This window comes from Myotis davidii, unplaced genomic scaffold, assembly GCF_000327345.1.
Source record: "Myotis davidii unplaced genomic scaffold, ASM32734v1 scaffold299, whole genome shotgun sequence".
Classification (NCBI taxonomy): Eukaryota; Metazoa; Chordata; class Mammalia; order Chiroptera; family Vespertilionidae; genus Myotis; species Myotis davidii.
The window spans coordinates 2,081,915-2,096,993 of record NW_006293088.1 but is presented as its reverse complement, the minus strand read 5'-3'; the positions used below and the strand labels follow the sequence as shown (position 1 = coordinate 2,096,993).

The following is a 15,079-nucleotide window of genomic DNA, read 5'->3' as shown; positions in this document are numbered from 1 at the left end:
GGATCATTCGATGGACCACGGGGGCAGGGCTCCAGCCATCCGTCCCGCCTCGGGCCTCCGTGTGGGACCTGCGGGGCTGTGGGAGCACAGGCCCCAGAGGGTGCGGGGATGAGGAGGGTCTTCCAGGCCTCTTCAGTCCCATCGAGGTCAGAGCGAGGCAGCCTCTGCCCTGGCAGGGCCACACCCTGCAGGCTGGCGAAGGGCAGGCTGGCGAAGGGCAGTCTGGCGAAGGGCAGGCTGGCGAAGGAAGGCTGTGCTGAGTATGGTGACTGATGGCCGGGTGGGGCCGCTGTGTACGGTGGCTCAGGTCATTCACCCCACAGAGGTGAATGAGACCTGGATGGAGCTCCGTCCCCAAATCTATGAGCCCTCTGTAAATATTTTTAAAAAACCCACCATTTTAAAATATATTTTTGTTGATTTCAGAGAGAGGAAGGGAGAGGGAGAGGGAGAGAAACACCAATGATGAGAGAGGATCAGTGATCAGCTGCCTCCTGCACACCCCCTACTGGGGATGGAGCCCACAACTTGGACCTGTGCCCTGACCAGGAATCAAACCGCGACCTTCTGCTTCATAGGTCAACGCTCAACCACTGAGCCACGCCGGCCGGGCATGTAATTCTTTTACATTTTTTTTTTTTATTGATTTTTTACAGAAAGGAAGGGAGAGAGATAGAGAGTTAGAAACATCGATGAGAGAGGAACATCGATCAGCTGCCTCCTGCACATCTCCCACTGGGGATGTGCCCGCAACCCAGGTACATGCCCTTGACCAGAATCGAACCTGGGACCTTTCAGTCCGCAAGCCGATGCTCAATCCACTGAGCCAAACCGGTTTCGGCCGGGCATGTAATTCTTTAAGCAAACACAGGATACAATGTTCTCCAAGTGACCAAAGCAGCCAGCGCTAGCCATGTCCAGAACCCCTTCCCAGAGCCCCCTGGGTCCCACTGACCCCAAGGTCTTTGTTTTACCACAGAAAACCTGGCGCTGGGGCCCTGCGGGCTACGGGGCTATTCTGCTGGTGAACTGTGACCGCGACGATCTCAGGTCCAGGGGGCTCGACCTTGAAAACAGCCAGCTGACGTCACTGGAGGGTGAGCGACAGAAGGGACTGGTGGTGGTGTTCAGGGTGATGGTGTGGGGTGGTAAGGGTCAGAGGGGATGGGACAGGAGCCGGTCAGCGGGGTAGAGGGAGGGTTGTCTCAAGGGTGCCACTCGCTTCAGACCTGAAGGACATGTCCCCCATGGTGCTGACCTGCGACGGCCCTGACAAGCTCTTCGACAGCCACAAGCTGGTCCTGAACGTGCCGTTTTCTGATTCCAAAAGAGTGGGCGTCTTCTGTGCTCGGGGTGAGTGGCCCCGTGTCCTGCCCTGTCCATCCTCCGCTTCCCAAGCTCTTTCTTCTCTCGTCCACATCTCTCTTCCTTCTATCACCTTTCGTAACTCTCATTACAGCTTACAAACAGCCACTCCATCCGGACACAACATGTCACTCAAGAAGGAGACTCGATAACTAGTCCCATTATACAGAGGGATAAACTGAGGCTCAGATGCTTGAATTTACTGTCTTAAGGTCACACAACCATTTGGGGGCGGAGCAAGCATTCGAACCCAGGTCTCTTGACTGCCCCCATGTCCTCTCCTCCTTCTCCTTCTGGTCACTCAGCTCGGGATGAGCCCCCGATGCCCCGACAAGCACAGTCCAGTGGGGGTGAAGGGGGGCAGGAACCAGCAACGCTGAGGCCCAGGCCTTCCCTGGGAGCTCTGCTCTGCCAGAGATTTAATTCATCAAAGTCTGTGGCTTAAAAGATACTCATCCTTAACCCTGAGGTGCCCTTACTTGTTTTTATTCATAGCAAGAGGCCTCTCCTGCCCCTTCCTTCTTCCTCTTTATGCATTTCTGTTCGAGCAGACCCAGAACTTGTTGTTCTGGCTAACCTTTGAATGCATCAGTGGTGGCAGGTTAGGCAGGGGCCAGGCTGGAAACACCGTGACACCAGAGCAGGAAGAAGTCTTGGTGCGGGAACTGGCAGCCTTCCCAGCTGAGACCAGACCCGCCATGGACAGCTCCCGGGAGAGAAGGAGGCAGGCAGAACTTTTTTTTCCCCTCTCTCTCGATATTACTACTCTTTTTTTTTTAAATCCTTACCCGAGGATATGTTTTTATTGATTTTTAGAGAGAGAGGAACATTGATGTGAGAGAGAAACATGGATCAGTTGCCTCCTGTATGCGCCCCCACTGGGGAACAAACCCGCAACCTGGGTATGTGCCTAATTGAGAATTGAACCCGCAACCTTTTGGTGCATGGGATGATGCTCCAACCAACTGAGCACACAGCCAGGGTTACTACTCAATTTAAAAAAATCAAGGTGAAATTCAGATAGCATAAACTGAGCCATTTTAAAGGGAACAATTCAGTGGAACTTCATACATTCTCAATGTTGTATAACCACCACCTCTCTCTAGTTTCAAGACATTTTCATCCCCCCCTCAAATAAAACCCTGTACTCATTACTAGTCACACCCCATTCTCCCCGCCCCCCAGCTTCTGGCCAACACTAATCTGCTTTCTGTCTCTAAGTATTTGCTTATTCTGGACAGTTCATATAAGTGGAATCATACACTGTGGTCTTTGTGTCTGGCTCCTTTCACTTAACACTTTCCAGGTTCACCCATGTTGTAGCATCTATTAGTACTACATTCTTTTTATGCATGAATAATATTCCATTGTGTGGACATATTACAATTCGTTTATCCATTCATCTGTTGATGGACATTTGGGTTGTCTTCACCTCTTGTGCCAGCTGGTTTGAAGCTTAAATTGACCTCATGAGAAATATAATGTTAGCCCATTTCGCAGATGAGGAACTAAGGCTCAGAGAGGTTGAGTCACTGAGCCAACGTCACACAGCTTGTGCCTGGCAGAGCTGGAGAGGAGCCCAAGCAGATCGAGCACAGAGCTGGCTCTGCCCCTGGTTTCCTCTCCGCCTGTCCTTCCAGCCCCACACCCTGTCCCAGCCCCGGCCCCTGTGCTGACTCTGGTTCCCTTAGGTGGGAATTCCCTCTCACACTACAAGCAGGTGCTGGGGCCCCAGCATCTGTCCTACGAAGTCGAACGCCAGCCCGGGGAGCAGAAGATCAACTTCTTTGTGGAGGGACTCACCTTCCCCAATTCTGATTTCTCGGGGCTGGTCTCTCTCAGCGTCAGCCTGGTGGACATGGGGGTACGTATGGCACTGGAGGCTGAGATGGGGCTGAGGGACTTGGGGGACCAGTTTGGAGGCTCCAGACCACTGAGTCCCCTCGTTTCCCCCTAGACCCCGCCCGAGGTGCCCATCTTCACAGACACTGTGGCCTTCCGCATGGCCCCCTGGATCATGACTCCCAACACCCAGCCTCCCCTGGAGCTATATGTGTGCAGGTGAGGCCTCATTCCCCGCCCCCCCCCACACACACACTGTAGCTCTCCTGCCATCTCTGGAATCATGGAGCTAGGAACAGATGCTGTTCTGTGGTGGACCCCTCACTCGGACCAGATGGACTCAGCAAGGGCTCCCACAGGCGCAAGCTGGGAGCAGGACAGCAGCGGGCGGGCTTGGGCCTGTCAGCCCACCTGCCCTGAGCAGCTAAGGCCCTGGATGAGGTCACAGACTCAACCTTCAGTGCCCCTGCCTCTACCCTGTCCTGCCTGCAGCAGCCCCAGAACATTTTGGGTTCAGTCTAGGTCAGTGATGGCAAATCTTTTGAACTCAGCGTGTCAGCCTTTTGAAAAACCCTAACTTAACGCTGGTGCATGTCACATATAGAAATTTTTTTATATTTGCAACGATAGTGAAACAAAGACTTATATTTTTGATATTTATTTTATATATTTAAATGCCATTTAATAAAGAAAAATCAACCAAAAAAAATGAGTGTCATAGGTTCGCCAGCACTGGTCTAGGCAGTGAGACCAGGCCCTGTTCAGGCTGCAGGTGGCTGCAGGAGACCCAGCCTCTCTCTGATGTGGGGGTGCTCCTGGGCCTGAAAAAATTGTGGGAACCCAGGCTCCAGGGTAGACTGAGAGCCCTGGCCCATCCCAGGTCCCTGTCCTCCTGCCATCTCCCAGAATCCTTGTCAGGCCCCTCCCCTCGATGGTGAGGTGAGCCGTGGTTGGCAAGGCCACCCCAGGTCCCTGCATTGAGGTCAGACCAGAGGAAAGGGCCACTGTTGACCTGAAACGTAAATCAAGAGGCAGGGAAGGGTGTGGCCAAACAGGTTTGCTCTGCTCACCTTGCGCAGGTGCTCAGAGGGAATTCTTTCTTTCCTTTGGCTCGCGAACCCCACCCTGCTCCCCTGTGCAGGTCAGGCGTGTGGAACAGGAATAGATGGGCTACCTGTCCCCTGGCCACCACCTTAACCAGTGAGATCCAGTCCGTGGGTCACCTCCTCCCCGGCTGCTCCTGCTGGGGCCCCACTCTGGGCTCCCTCGCCCTGGGCTAGCCCTTCACCTCGCCCCTGTCACCTGATGTGATAGTGGGACATTGTCCGTCTCCCAGCCTGTGAGTCTCTCTAAGGCAGGACTGTGCTTGAACCCTGCATCCAAGGGCCACACGGCCCAGCACAGACTAGATCAAGGCCGCCCCATCCGTCCCCCACCTCCTGGCCCCAAAGCCAAGGTCACACGGTCAGAGGCTGTTTCACCCTCCCCTCTCCCTTTGTTTGCAGTGTGATAGACGCTCATGGCTCAAATGAGAAATTTCTGAAGGACATGTCTGACCTGGTGTCCAAAGCCAAATGCAAGCTGATCATCTGCCCGTGGGTTGAAAATCGGAATGATCGCTGGATCCAGGTGGGCGCAGGAGCAGACCCTGGGGGAGAGTGGGGTGGTTCGGGCGGCCTGAGCCCGGCCTTCACCTGGCTTTGGGAACGGGGCCTGCACAGGTTCCTAACCGGCTCTAGAGAAGGGACCCAGGACTCGGGGCGGGGGTACGCTTCCCGCTGCCTGCAGCACCCCAGTCTCTCCTGCTTCCCTCCAAATGCCCTGGTCCCAGACAGAGTTCTCTCCCAACCAGGCTCCCAAGGGCCCTCACCTCCACCTCTCCTGCACCCCCCAGATCTTGGGGAGGATCTGCTGCCCCGTCCTGCCCCAGGCCTGGGGGGATCACCCCGTAACATACCAAGGAGGTCACTGGAGTCTTTTCGTCTCTCTTCCCAGGACGAGATGGAATTTGGCTACGTGGAGGCACCCCACAAATCCTTCCCCGTGGTCTTTGACTCCCCCCGAGACAGAGGCCTGAAGGAGTTCTCCTATAATAGGATCCTGGTATGTGGCAAAGGGCAGAGTGGGAAACCCTTGGGTGGCTCCTGCTATAGGACCCGATCAGTTTTGCCGAGTCCTGGTCCTTGAGGGGGCAAAAGGACACAGGTGGTGGGCTATGGCAAATGGGGTGTCAGTGGGAGGTTCGAGCAAATATGCAAATAGAATGCAAATTGCTCCATGTGGGAGGGGCTAGCTAATACAATCTTCTTGAGGACCTTTCTCCCCCAAGAGGGAGCCAACAGAAGGGTCAGCCCTGGGGAAACCAAACTGCCTTTTGAGGGGAATGCATCCTTGTTAAATCCCCATGGCTCTTACTTTTATGAGCTGGGGCCTCTCTTCAGGTAACAAAGATTTTCTGAACACCTAATGTGTGCCAGGCGTGTGCCGTTTCCTACACACAAGAGCAGCTCCAGCAACTGTGCACGGAGTTCCAGGCACTCCCCAACGTGACAAGGTTACTCATTTAATCCAGGGGGCACCTAAAGTCTCTCCTTACTGAGGCTCAGAGAGGTTAAGTTACTTGCCCAAGGCCACACAGCTCTGCCTCCAGAGCCCCCGCGCTTTACTGCCAGGCTAAACTAGAAAGGTCCTGAGGCTGAGGGTCTCTGCCTGCTACCGGCCCCCACGCCCCCACTGCCCGGATAACCCCGGTGTCTGAGTGGGGGCTGTGGTGGGGAAGTTGGGTGCCCAGGCACACAGAGCAGGACATTCACCCCAGCCTGGTGGGTCAGGGACGAGACCCAGCAAAGGGACAGTGAGCCCTGCAGCATGAGTCTGCGTCAAGGGCTTGACCTGACCAGGGCATTTTCCCCCGACATCCACTCTCATCTTTATCCTTCCCTTCTTTTCACTTTCTTTGGGTTAATTTGTCATCTCCCCCAGCCCCAGCTGGAAACAGAAGCTGGGAGTTGTCAATCTTCTCCCTTCCTAATACATGTTCAGAGCTGAGTGCTTCCTCAGAAGGACAGCTTCCATGTACTATGTTTTTATCACCTTTCTGTTCAAAGGGCTGTCCAGTGTCCACTTGGCTGTAGCCTGTGGTTCTCCAGAAGTCTCGCCTCATTTCCAAACACTGGGGTCTTCTCTAGTGGTTGTTGTCTCACTGACTTGGACTTGAATTGCAGGGCGCTCAGAGAGTGGGGGACTCTGTGACCAGTGGATAGAGGTGGTTTTCCTGTTCTAACTGACCCTTCCTTCTGGGGGATGTGTGTGTGTATGTCTTGCTGGTCCTCCCACAGGGCCCCGACTTTGGATACGTAACCCAGGAAATCCCTTTTGCTGGCGCCTCCGGCCTCGACTCCTTCGGCAACCTGGACGTCAGCCCACCGGTGACCGTGGGCGGCAAGGAGTACCCCCTGGGCCGGATCCTCATCGGCAGCAGCTTCCCCAAGTGAGAGGCAGGGCGGGCGGGAGGCGTAGGGCGTAGGGCACTGACTGCAGCATCCACCCTCCAGCTCCCTCACCACGGACACAAGTCTGAGAAGTGGAATCTAGAATCAAAGACTCAGAGGCCTAGATTCTCCCATTCAGAAGGTCACAGAATCTTAGGAGGAAACTCACAAACTCATGTCCATGGTCGTTGGCCTGCCTAGAATTGTATGAGCTTAGTGAAACATGCATGACTATATCTATATCTCAGGAGGCCTCACAGAAAAAGCCAGATTCCCAGCCTCCTGGAAGTCAGAAGAGCTGGGGAGATGTGCAGTTTGACGCAGAGGCAGGAGACAGATCTGTTGCCCTCGCCCTGTAGGAGGTCAAACATCTGCTGTCCTAGCCGAGCTCGAGAGGGCCCAGAGGTCGGCATGGGCTGCAGGTGAGCGGGTGGCTGGTTAGGATAGTGTGAGGAGCCTCAGGCCCGCACACAGGGCCCAACAAACGCCACTCCGTGCTTAGTGCTTAATCGTGGCTTCTCCACGCTCTGCGCTCACATTTAGAACAATCCCTGTGCAATCCTGCCTCCTGGTGGCAGCGTTGATGTAGCTCAGAGACCAGGTCTGATGCCCCCAGGGTTGCCATCCTCTGGTCCAGCACCCCTAGGAGGAACTCTGCCCTTCCTCAACCCTATATGACTCTGATGCCTGCCACTTCCTGCTCATGTGCAGTTTCTAAAGTCTAATCCTTCTCCACCATCTCACTGTTCTGTACGAAGTCTTTTAAAATTGCCAACACTGGCCCTAGCTGGTTTGGCTCAGTGGATAGAGTGTAGGCCTGAGGACCAAAGGGTCCCGGGTTTGATTCTGGTCAAGGGTACATACCTCGATTGCAGATTCCTCCCTGGCTCAGGCCCTGGTGGGGCCACGTGCAGGAGGAAACCAATGGATGTGTTTCTCTCACATCGATGTTTCGCTCTCTTTTCCTCTCTCTCCTACTCTCCCTAAAAATAAAAATAAAAAATCAATCAATGGAAAAATATCCTCAGATGAGGACTAAATAAATAAGTAAATAAAATAAAATTACCAGCTCTCTAGTAAGATAACAGAAATACAAGAAAAATATTTCCCACCATCCCATCCCCAAAATCAAAGCAGTGTTGTCATGTGTCTCTGCTTGTTGGGACATCCTTCTAGACTTTGTCTATGACATATTTGAGTTATATAGGCCCTGGATTAGCACACAGTGGTTCAAAGGAATGAATATCATTCACAAATATGTTTCTAGCATCTATCATATAAGAAATACAGAGTGAGCATAGACGAAAATCCCAGCCCTTCTAGAACTCACATCCTAGTGGGATGCCAGCCAATAAGACATCAAGTGTGCCAACTAGTACCGCATGGTGTAGAGAAAAATAAAGCTGGTAAGAGGGTTGAGGCATTGTTTTAATTTCAAAGGCCTCATAGTGGAAGAAGGAAACATTTGAGTTAAACTTGTGGGGAGTGGGCAGCAATTCTTAGTAGAAAGAATAGCATGTGCAAAGGCCCTGAGGCAGGAACGTACCTGCTACATTCGAGGGACAGCAGGAGGTCAGCATGGCCGGAACTGAGTGATTGAAGAGGAGAGTGGCAGGAGGGGGGACGTCAGGATTGGTGGGGCTGTGCAGGTCCTTCTGAAGACTTTGCATTTACAGTTAGTGAGATGGGAGGGATGGGAGGGTGTTGTCCTGAGGAGGGACATGCTCTGACATATTTAAAAGCTTCCCTCTGGCTAGGCTGCGGAGGAGCAAGGCTGAAAGCTGAGAGAATGGGGAAAGGGACAGGCCACCGGGATTATTTAGGTGAGGGAGGTGTCACGGGCTGGGTGGTGGCAGAGGAGGAGCCTGGGAAAGGCCAGATTGTGTTCTGTTTAAGGTAGAACCACCAGATTGGATTCGGGCTGGAAGTTCATCCATAGGTCCTTAAACTGAAAAGCCAGGGCAAGGAAGGTGATCCCTTTTCTGTAAAACATATTGAAAAAAACCTCTGACCGTGTGTTTGCACATGGTTACTTGTGTCAAGGAAAGTATATATTGTTCTGACTTTAGACAAGGCTTCAGCTGCCTCATCTGTGAAACAGGGACATGGCCCTTGCCTGGGTAACGTCTCCCACAGCTCTGGGACTCCAGCTCCTGCTCCCCTGTCCCCTGTCCCCTGTTCTAGGCCACCTTCGTCCTCCCTCCTTCCCTGTCTCTGCTAATAAAGGGTGGTCTGAAAATGCTCAGACTTCATCTCAAGAACCACAAACTGAGCGGGGCAGCGGTTCTCTTGAGTCAGCTAAGATGCTTGTCAAAATGCAGATTCCACATCCTCAGATGTGCTACATCCTCGAAAACTCTGAGCTGTGGAAGACGTCAGGGCCCTGCATCTGACCCCACACCCACAGGTCACCACGAGGTGATGGCCGCTCTCTCCCTCCCCCGACAGGACAGGTGGGCGGCGGATGGCCAAGGTGGTGCGTGACTTCCTGCAGGCCCAGCAGGTGCAGGCGCCCGTGGAGCTCTACTCTGACTGGCTCTCCGTGGGCCACGTGGATGAATTCCTGACCTTCGTGCCCACCTCCGACCAAAAGGTGTGCCCCCTCTCCTGCGTGAACCACCTCTGCCCTTGCCTGACCTGAGGGGATGAAACAGGGCAGAGCTACTTGGGACCAACTGAACACCTAATCCATACTGAGCTCAGAGGCAGGGTACCCTTGAGGCCAGGGGGTATTAATCTTGGAGGGCTTCTTGGAGGAGGTTAGAGCTCAGGTCAGGGGGGCACTCAGTGGCTCACTACTCACACACATTCTCACACTTACCGGGTGTTTCCTCTGATCCACACCACTCAGCCAAGACCCTTGTGAAATGACAGTGATAAAACATTGGTAACATTTACTGAGCACCTATGTTGTGTACATGTTTTAATTCATTTAATTCTCATGAGGTGGCTAGTATTATCATTGCCCCCATTTTGTAGATGAGGAAACTGAGGCTCAGAAGGGCAATTAACAGGTAGGGTAAGGTTCAAACCCAGACAGTAGGCTCTGGGCCAATATGTTAATCCCTCACTTTACCGCCTTGCAGAGATGGCCAGGGAGGGCACAGCCTTCAGGGAGCAAGCAGCCTGGGACGGGGGGTGGGGGGGGGGTGCATTCCCAGGTGGGTAAAGCAGGGAAGGACCCCCAGGCAGGGAGAATGTCATGGACAAGGGCCTAGAGGCCTGAACCAGCTTGGAGGACCTGTTGGTAGTTCTTTGTAGCCGGTGGGTGACGCTGAGGTGGAGAGGAGTGTCCGTGCGCGCTCTGGCCTCTGAACTCAGGCCCCTCCCGAGTTTGGGGTCTCCTGCATCTAGGGGGAACCCGTGCACTGAGCTCTTCTCCCTCCCTCTGTGCCAGGGCTTCCGGCTGCTCCTGGCGAGCCCCAGCGCTTGCCTTAAACTGTTCCAAGAGAAGAAAGAGGAGGGCCACGGGAAGGCGGTCCAGTTTGACGGTGAGTGCCAGTGACCCAGGGTCCTGCGGGGACGCTGCCCTTACACTGCCAGCCCTGGGCACCGCTGATGCCTTTCCCGACTGTGCCCGTCTACAGGCCCTTTGTCTGCAGATCTGCGCTCAGAGCCGGACGTCACTAATTCTCCTGACTCTCACGTGGGACCTAAGGATGAGGGCGCTCCCTCTCTTGGGCTAGGAAAGGGAGCTGCGAGGTGGTGATCTGCCCTAGGCACACCCAAGGCGGGGACCTCCTCCATCCAGTGGGCGGTGCCTGGCCACACCCCGGGAGAGGAAAAGAGCAGGAAGCAATGAGCATGGCTGTGCCATCCTGTGCAGGGCATGCGTTCTCCCCCCTTCGGATCTCCCATGTCCTTTCACAGAGGAGGATACCGAGACTCAGAGGGAGGTGGCTTTCCCAGGGCCGAGCCGCAGGGAGCAGCAGGGCTAGGGGCTTAAGGGAAGGGAGCCCAGCAGCCAGGGGGGTGGTCAGGGCCCCTTTTATACCCTCGTTTGGGAATTGACAGACCCTCCTCTCCCCCCGACAGAGCTCAGAGCTCTCCCCTGAGGAATGGGGCCTGGGAAGGGCTGTGGAGTGGCCTGTGGCCTGGGTAGACACCTGGGTCCAAATCCTGGTCTCGCCATTTGCTGGCTGTGACATCACAGATGCGCTCTGACCCTCTCAGTGCCTCCGTTTCCTCTTTCTGAATTGGGAGATAATGAACCCTACCTGGCAGTGCTTTAAAGGTTAATAATAAACTCAGCGGGAGTCCCAGAACATGGTGGGTATCCAGTAAAGGTAACTGTATGGAGATGATTAGGCCCTGAACCCAGGTGTCCCTTCCCAAGGGGTCTGTGATCCATCCCCAGGATTTACTGGCAGCCAGAGCCAGGTCCTATCAGGGTTTCCATCTCTGGCTTTCTCCATCCTTGCTTCAGGCCCTGGCACTGAGGTGGGGAGGAAATTCTGGCCCAGATCATGAAGGCCTGGGCCCATGGTGGCCTGGGCAGGACTCCCTGAGCCCATGGACGGTCTCTCTCTCTTGCAGGGTTAGAGGAGAAGGTGAAGAGAAGCATTAATGAATTGCTGGCCGACAGAAGCCTCCGGAGCGACAGTCTCTATGTACAGGTGAGGGACAGGCCTGCTGCCTGTTCTTGGGGGTCCCCCATTATCCAGAGAGAGCAGCTGGGGGCTGCTGAGACCTGAGGGTAGGGCAGGGCCCGAGGGAAGGCCATTTGAGCCTCAGTTTTCCCACCTTCGGGTAGCAATGGCACAAAGATCAAAGGAGCTCAAAGGAGCTAAAAGGCACAGAGGCTGCACACAGTAGGCACTCTGCAAACCTTGGATCCTCACTCAACCCCCAGAAATGCATCGACTGGAACCGGCAGGTGCTGAAGCGGGAGCTGGGCCTGACGGAGCGGGACATCGTGGACATCCCCCAGCTCTTCTACCTGAGGGGCCCCCACGCAGAAGCCTTCTTCCCCGACATGGTGAGAGCACGGGGCTGTTCTGGTTCCTGGGGCCTGGTGGGGACCCCGCTGGGCCTCCAGAGAACAGCACCCCCGTACAGGGACAGATGGCACAGCCGGGGTGGCCCGCACCCTCCAGCATGTGTGTGTTTTCCGTGCCAACACAGGCCGTCCATCAGTGGCTCTCAACCTGGGCCCTTTGGATTGCCTCCGTGAGGGGTACCCAGTGGGGCAGGGCAGGGACGCTGCACAACTTCCCGCAGCCCCACGACTCAGGGCGTGGTTTTCCCCAAATGGGAAAAGAAAGTGTGGTTTGGTTCCAAATGTGTTGGGCTTCCGTTTCTGGGCCTCAGCCGCCTTCTCTACTCCCCAGTGGGGCTCCTGGGCCCAGCAGGTGGGGCAGGTGGCAGCCACCTCCCGGGCTGTCATTAGCTCGGCAGCTGACAAGCAGGTGAGAGATTGTGAGCTCACCAGCCTGGCCCCTGGGAGGGGCCTGCGCGATGCTATCAGCACAGTCCTGGCCAAAGTGCCCATTATTCCCTTGGGAAAGGATGTGGGGATCTCTGTCCCCTCCCTACATGATGCCAGCAGCAATCCCGGGGGGTAAAAATCCCCCCTGGTGGAGAACCACCGTCCTGAGGCAGTGCCGTTAGAACTCTCTGGGGTGATGGAAATGTTCTGTATTTGCACAACATGACATGGGAGCCACTGAGCCACGTGTGGCTACTGAACACTTCAACTGTGGCTGGTGTGGTTGACCAAACTTTTACTTTAATTTGAATTTTAACAGTCACAGGGGGCTAGTGGCTACCGTACTGGACATAGAGTTCTAAGGGGCGACCAGCTCTGGCCCGGCTGAGGGTTGCTGGTAAGGCCTGGGTCAGAGCCCATGACCTAGGTCAGCCCTCCTTTGGCTGTGGCCTTGCCCACACCTGCCAGAAGCCCACTCCCCAACACACGCCATAGGGTCCCCGTCTGTGTTTACTGGAAGGGCCCCTAGGGAATGCTGAGTTAACCCCTCATTTGTCAGATGGGGAAACTGAGGCCACAGAGGGGAGGGGTTGGCTTGCCCATGGTCCCCAGCGAGCCAGGGAGCAGCCTCCGTCTCCTGAGTCCTCATCCAGGAGGGGCCCACCTGTCTGGCTCTGTCCTGAACCCTGCACCTGGCTCCTCTCCCTCCCCTTGGTCTCCCGGCCTCACTCCTTCCCTGGCAAGTCCTGGCCCATTAGTGAGCAAGGGGGTCGCTCAGGGCCAAGGCCATGGAGCTGACCTGAGACCCCCCAGCTTGATGTTGCTTCCAGCCTAGATGGCTCTGCAGGACAGACTTGAGGGTGAGGGGCTAGGGCTTGGAGAATGGGATGCCACAGGGTCCAGGACAGCTCACCCCATACTGAGGTGGCCTCTAGAAGCAGGTCCAGAATGTCCCCTCCTCTGGCCATCAAGCCGGGGCTGGCCTTTCTTCTAAGAAACCTCCACACCCTGCACTGGGGAGATGTCCCTTCCCCACCTCTAGGCCCCCAGCCAGGGCCCCACCGGAGATAAACCCAGGTGCCCCCAAAGGCTCCCAGCCCCTTGCCCCAGCCTCAGCCCCAGGCCGCCATAGTGCTCCATTCTGGCAGAGGATAAAGAGTATGAGTCTTGGTAATGGTCAGACCAAACCAAATTTCAGTCTTCCACTTCTCTGTGTGGCCTGAGCATGTTTACAGACCTGTCCCAATCACAGCCTCAGAGGAAGGCTGTGCGGGCTAGTGATGCTATATCTGGCACATAGTAGGTGCTCAGTACATGGTGATCATTACCTGGGATTATCCGGGCTTCCAGGGACAGCTGAGCAAGCTGCACACTGAACAAATGCACTAGCCCCACAAGGACATTCACACCATAGACCGGGTAGGTGGTGTATGTGGGTGTGTGTGTGTGTGCGCGCGCGTGTGTGTGTATGATATATTTTTATTGATTTCAGAGAGGAAGGGAGAGGGAGAGAGAGATAGAAACATCAATGATGAGAGAGAATCACTGATTGGCTGCCTCCTGCACACCCCCTCCTGGGGATCAAGCCCTCAACCCAGGCATGTGCCCTTTACTGGAATCGAACCTGAGATCCTATAGACCGCAGACTGACGCTCTATCCACTGAGCCAAACCAGCGAGGGCGATGGCATATTTTTTGTACACGTTTCTGTCAGATAATGGTAAACTCTTATTCTTACCAAGCTGTTGTGACAGTTTTCTGATGGATGGGAGAAAGGGGTAGAGGACGGTGTGTCTTTATATAAATCTCCCATGTATGTTACTGACAGCCCTGCTGGTTATCAATCCTCTCTTCCAACCATGAATCTATTTCTTCTCTGCTTCCATAGACATTCTTCGTTCTTTCTTTTAAAATATATTTTTATTGGTTTCAGAGAGGAAAGGAGAGGGACAGGGATATAGAAACATCAATGATGAGAGAGAATCATCCATCTGCTGCCTCCTGCATGCCCTGACCAGGAACCAAACCATGACCTCCTGGTTCATAGGTCGATGCTCAACTACTGAGCCACGCCAGCTGGGCAGGACCTTCATTCTGAGGGAGCCCCAGCCCTGGTGGCCCAGGGATGCTGGCCAGGGTGGGACAGGACCTAGGGATGGGTCTGCCAGAGCCACAGGCCAGAAGGGTTCCCCATGTGCCGGGTGTCCGCAGCCAGCCGGGCCTCCCTCTTGCCTTGTCTCTTCTACAGGTCAACATGGTAGTCTTAGGCAAGTACCTGGGCATCCCCAAGCCCTACGGGCCCATCATCAACGGCCGCTGCTGCCTGGAGGAGAAGGTGCGGTCCCTGCTGGAGCCCTTGGGCCTCCACTGCGTCTTCATCGACGACTACCTGTCCTACCACAAGCTGCTCGGGGAGATCCACTGCGGGACCAACGTGCGCCGGCAGCCCTTCTCCTTCAAGTGGTGGCACATGGTGCCCTGAGCCTGCTCCCTCCCCGCCATTCTCTCTGCCCACCTGTTGGGAAGCCCGCCAGAGCGAAAGCAAGGAACCTCTTCCTAGCCTCCATAGGGGGAGGCCTGCTAGGCACAATCCCTCAAGTGCCTGCAAACGTGCTGGCCACCGTGGGCACGGGGACACAGGGATGGGCACCACACATCCTCACCTCTGGAGGGGCCTGCCCCGCCCGAGAAGGACCACCCTCAGCCTCCCCTCTCCCCTCTCCATCACAGCTCCCGGGGGCCCTGGAGAAGACCAACAGCTCTGGCGTGTTCAAGGGCGGCGATGCGTGGCCGTGGCGGGCACCCCCTTGGAATCGCTCCCCGTCTGTCCTGACGGGCCCTTTGTGCTTGCCAGCTGTCATCCTCTCTTCCAACTACCAGGAATGGGGCTCAGGGAGCCTGGGCTCCGACGTGAGGGCCTTGGGTCCGGGCCACCTGTGGCTCCTGCACCCTG

The 15,079-nt window shown here is 55.3% G+C and overlaps 1 protein-coding gene across 1 annotated transcript in view; it reads left to right on the top strand.

Annotated features, from left to right (window-relative positions):
- The window catches only part of PADI1 (peptidyl arginine deiminase, type I), a 30,019-nt gene extending 14,951 nt beyond the window's left edge, over positions 1–15,068 (top strand). The window contains exons 5-16 of the mRNA XM_006766668.2: positions 980–1,097; positions 1,228–1,353; positions 3,057–3,229; positions 3,323–3,426; positions 4,713–4,836; positions 5,203–5,310; positions 6,546–6,697; positions 9,147–9,291; positions 10,096–10,189; positions 11,235–11,314; positions 11,551–11,676; positions 14,375–15,068. Of these exons, the coding sequence (XP_006766731.1) occupies positions 980–1,097; positions 1,228–1,353; positions 3,057–3,229; positions 3,323–3,426; positions 4,713–4,836; positions 5,203–5,310; positions 6,546–6,697; positions 9,147–9,291; positions 10,096–10,189; positions 11,235–11,314; positions 11,551–11,676; positions 14,375–14,608 (1,584 nt within the window). The 3' untranslated portion in view covers positions 14,609–15,068. The remainder of the gene's footprint in view (positions 1–979; positions 1,098–1,227; positions 1,354–3,056; positions 3,230–3,322; positions 3,427–4,712; positions 4,837–5,202; positions 5,311–6,545; positions 6,698–9,146; positions 9,292–10,095; positions 10,190–11,234; positions 11,315–11,550; positions 11,677–14,374) is intronic.
- The last annotated feature ends 11 nt before the right edge of the window (positions 15,069–15,079 follow it).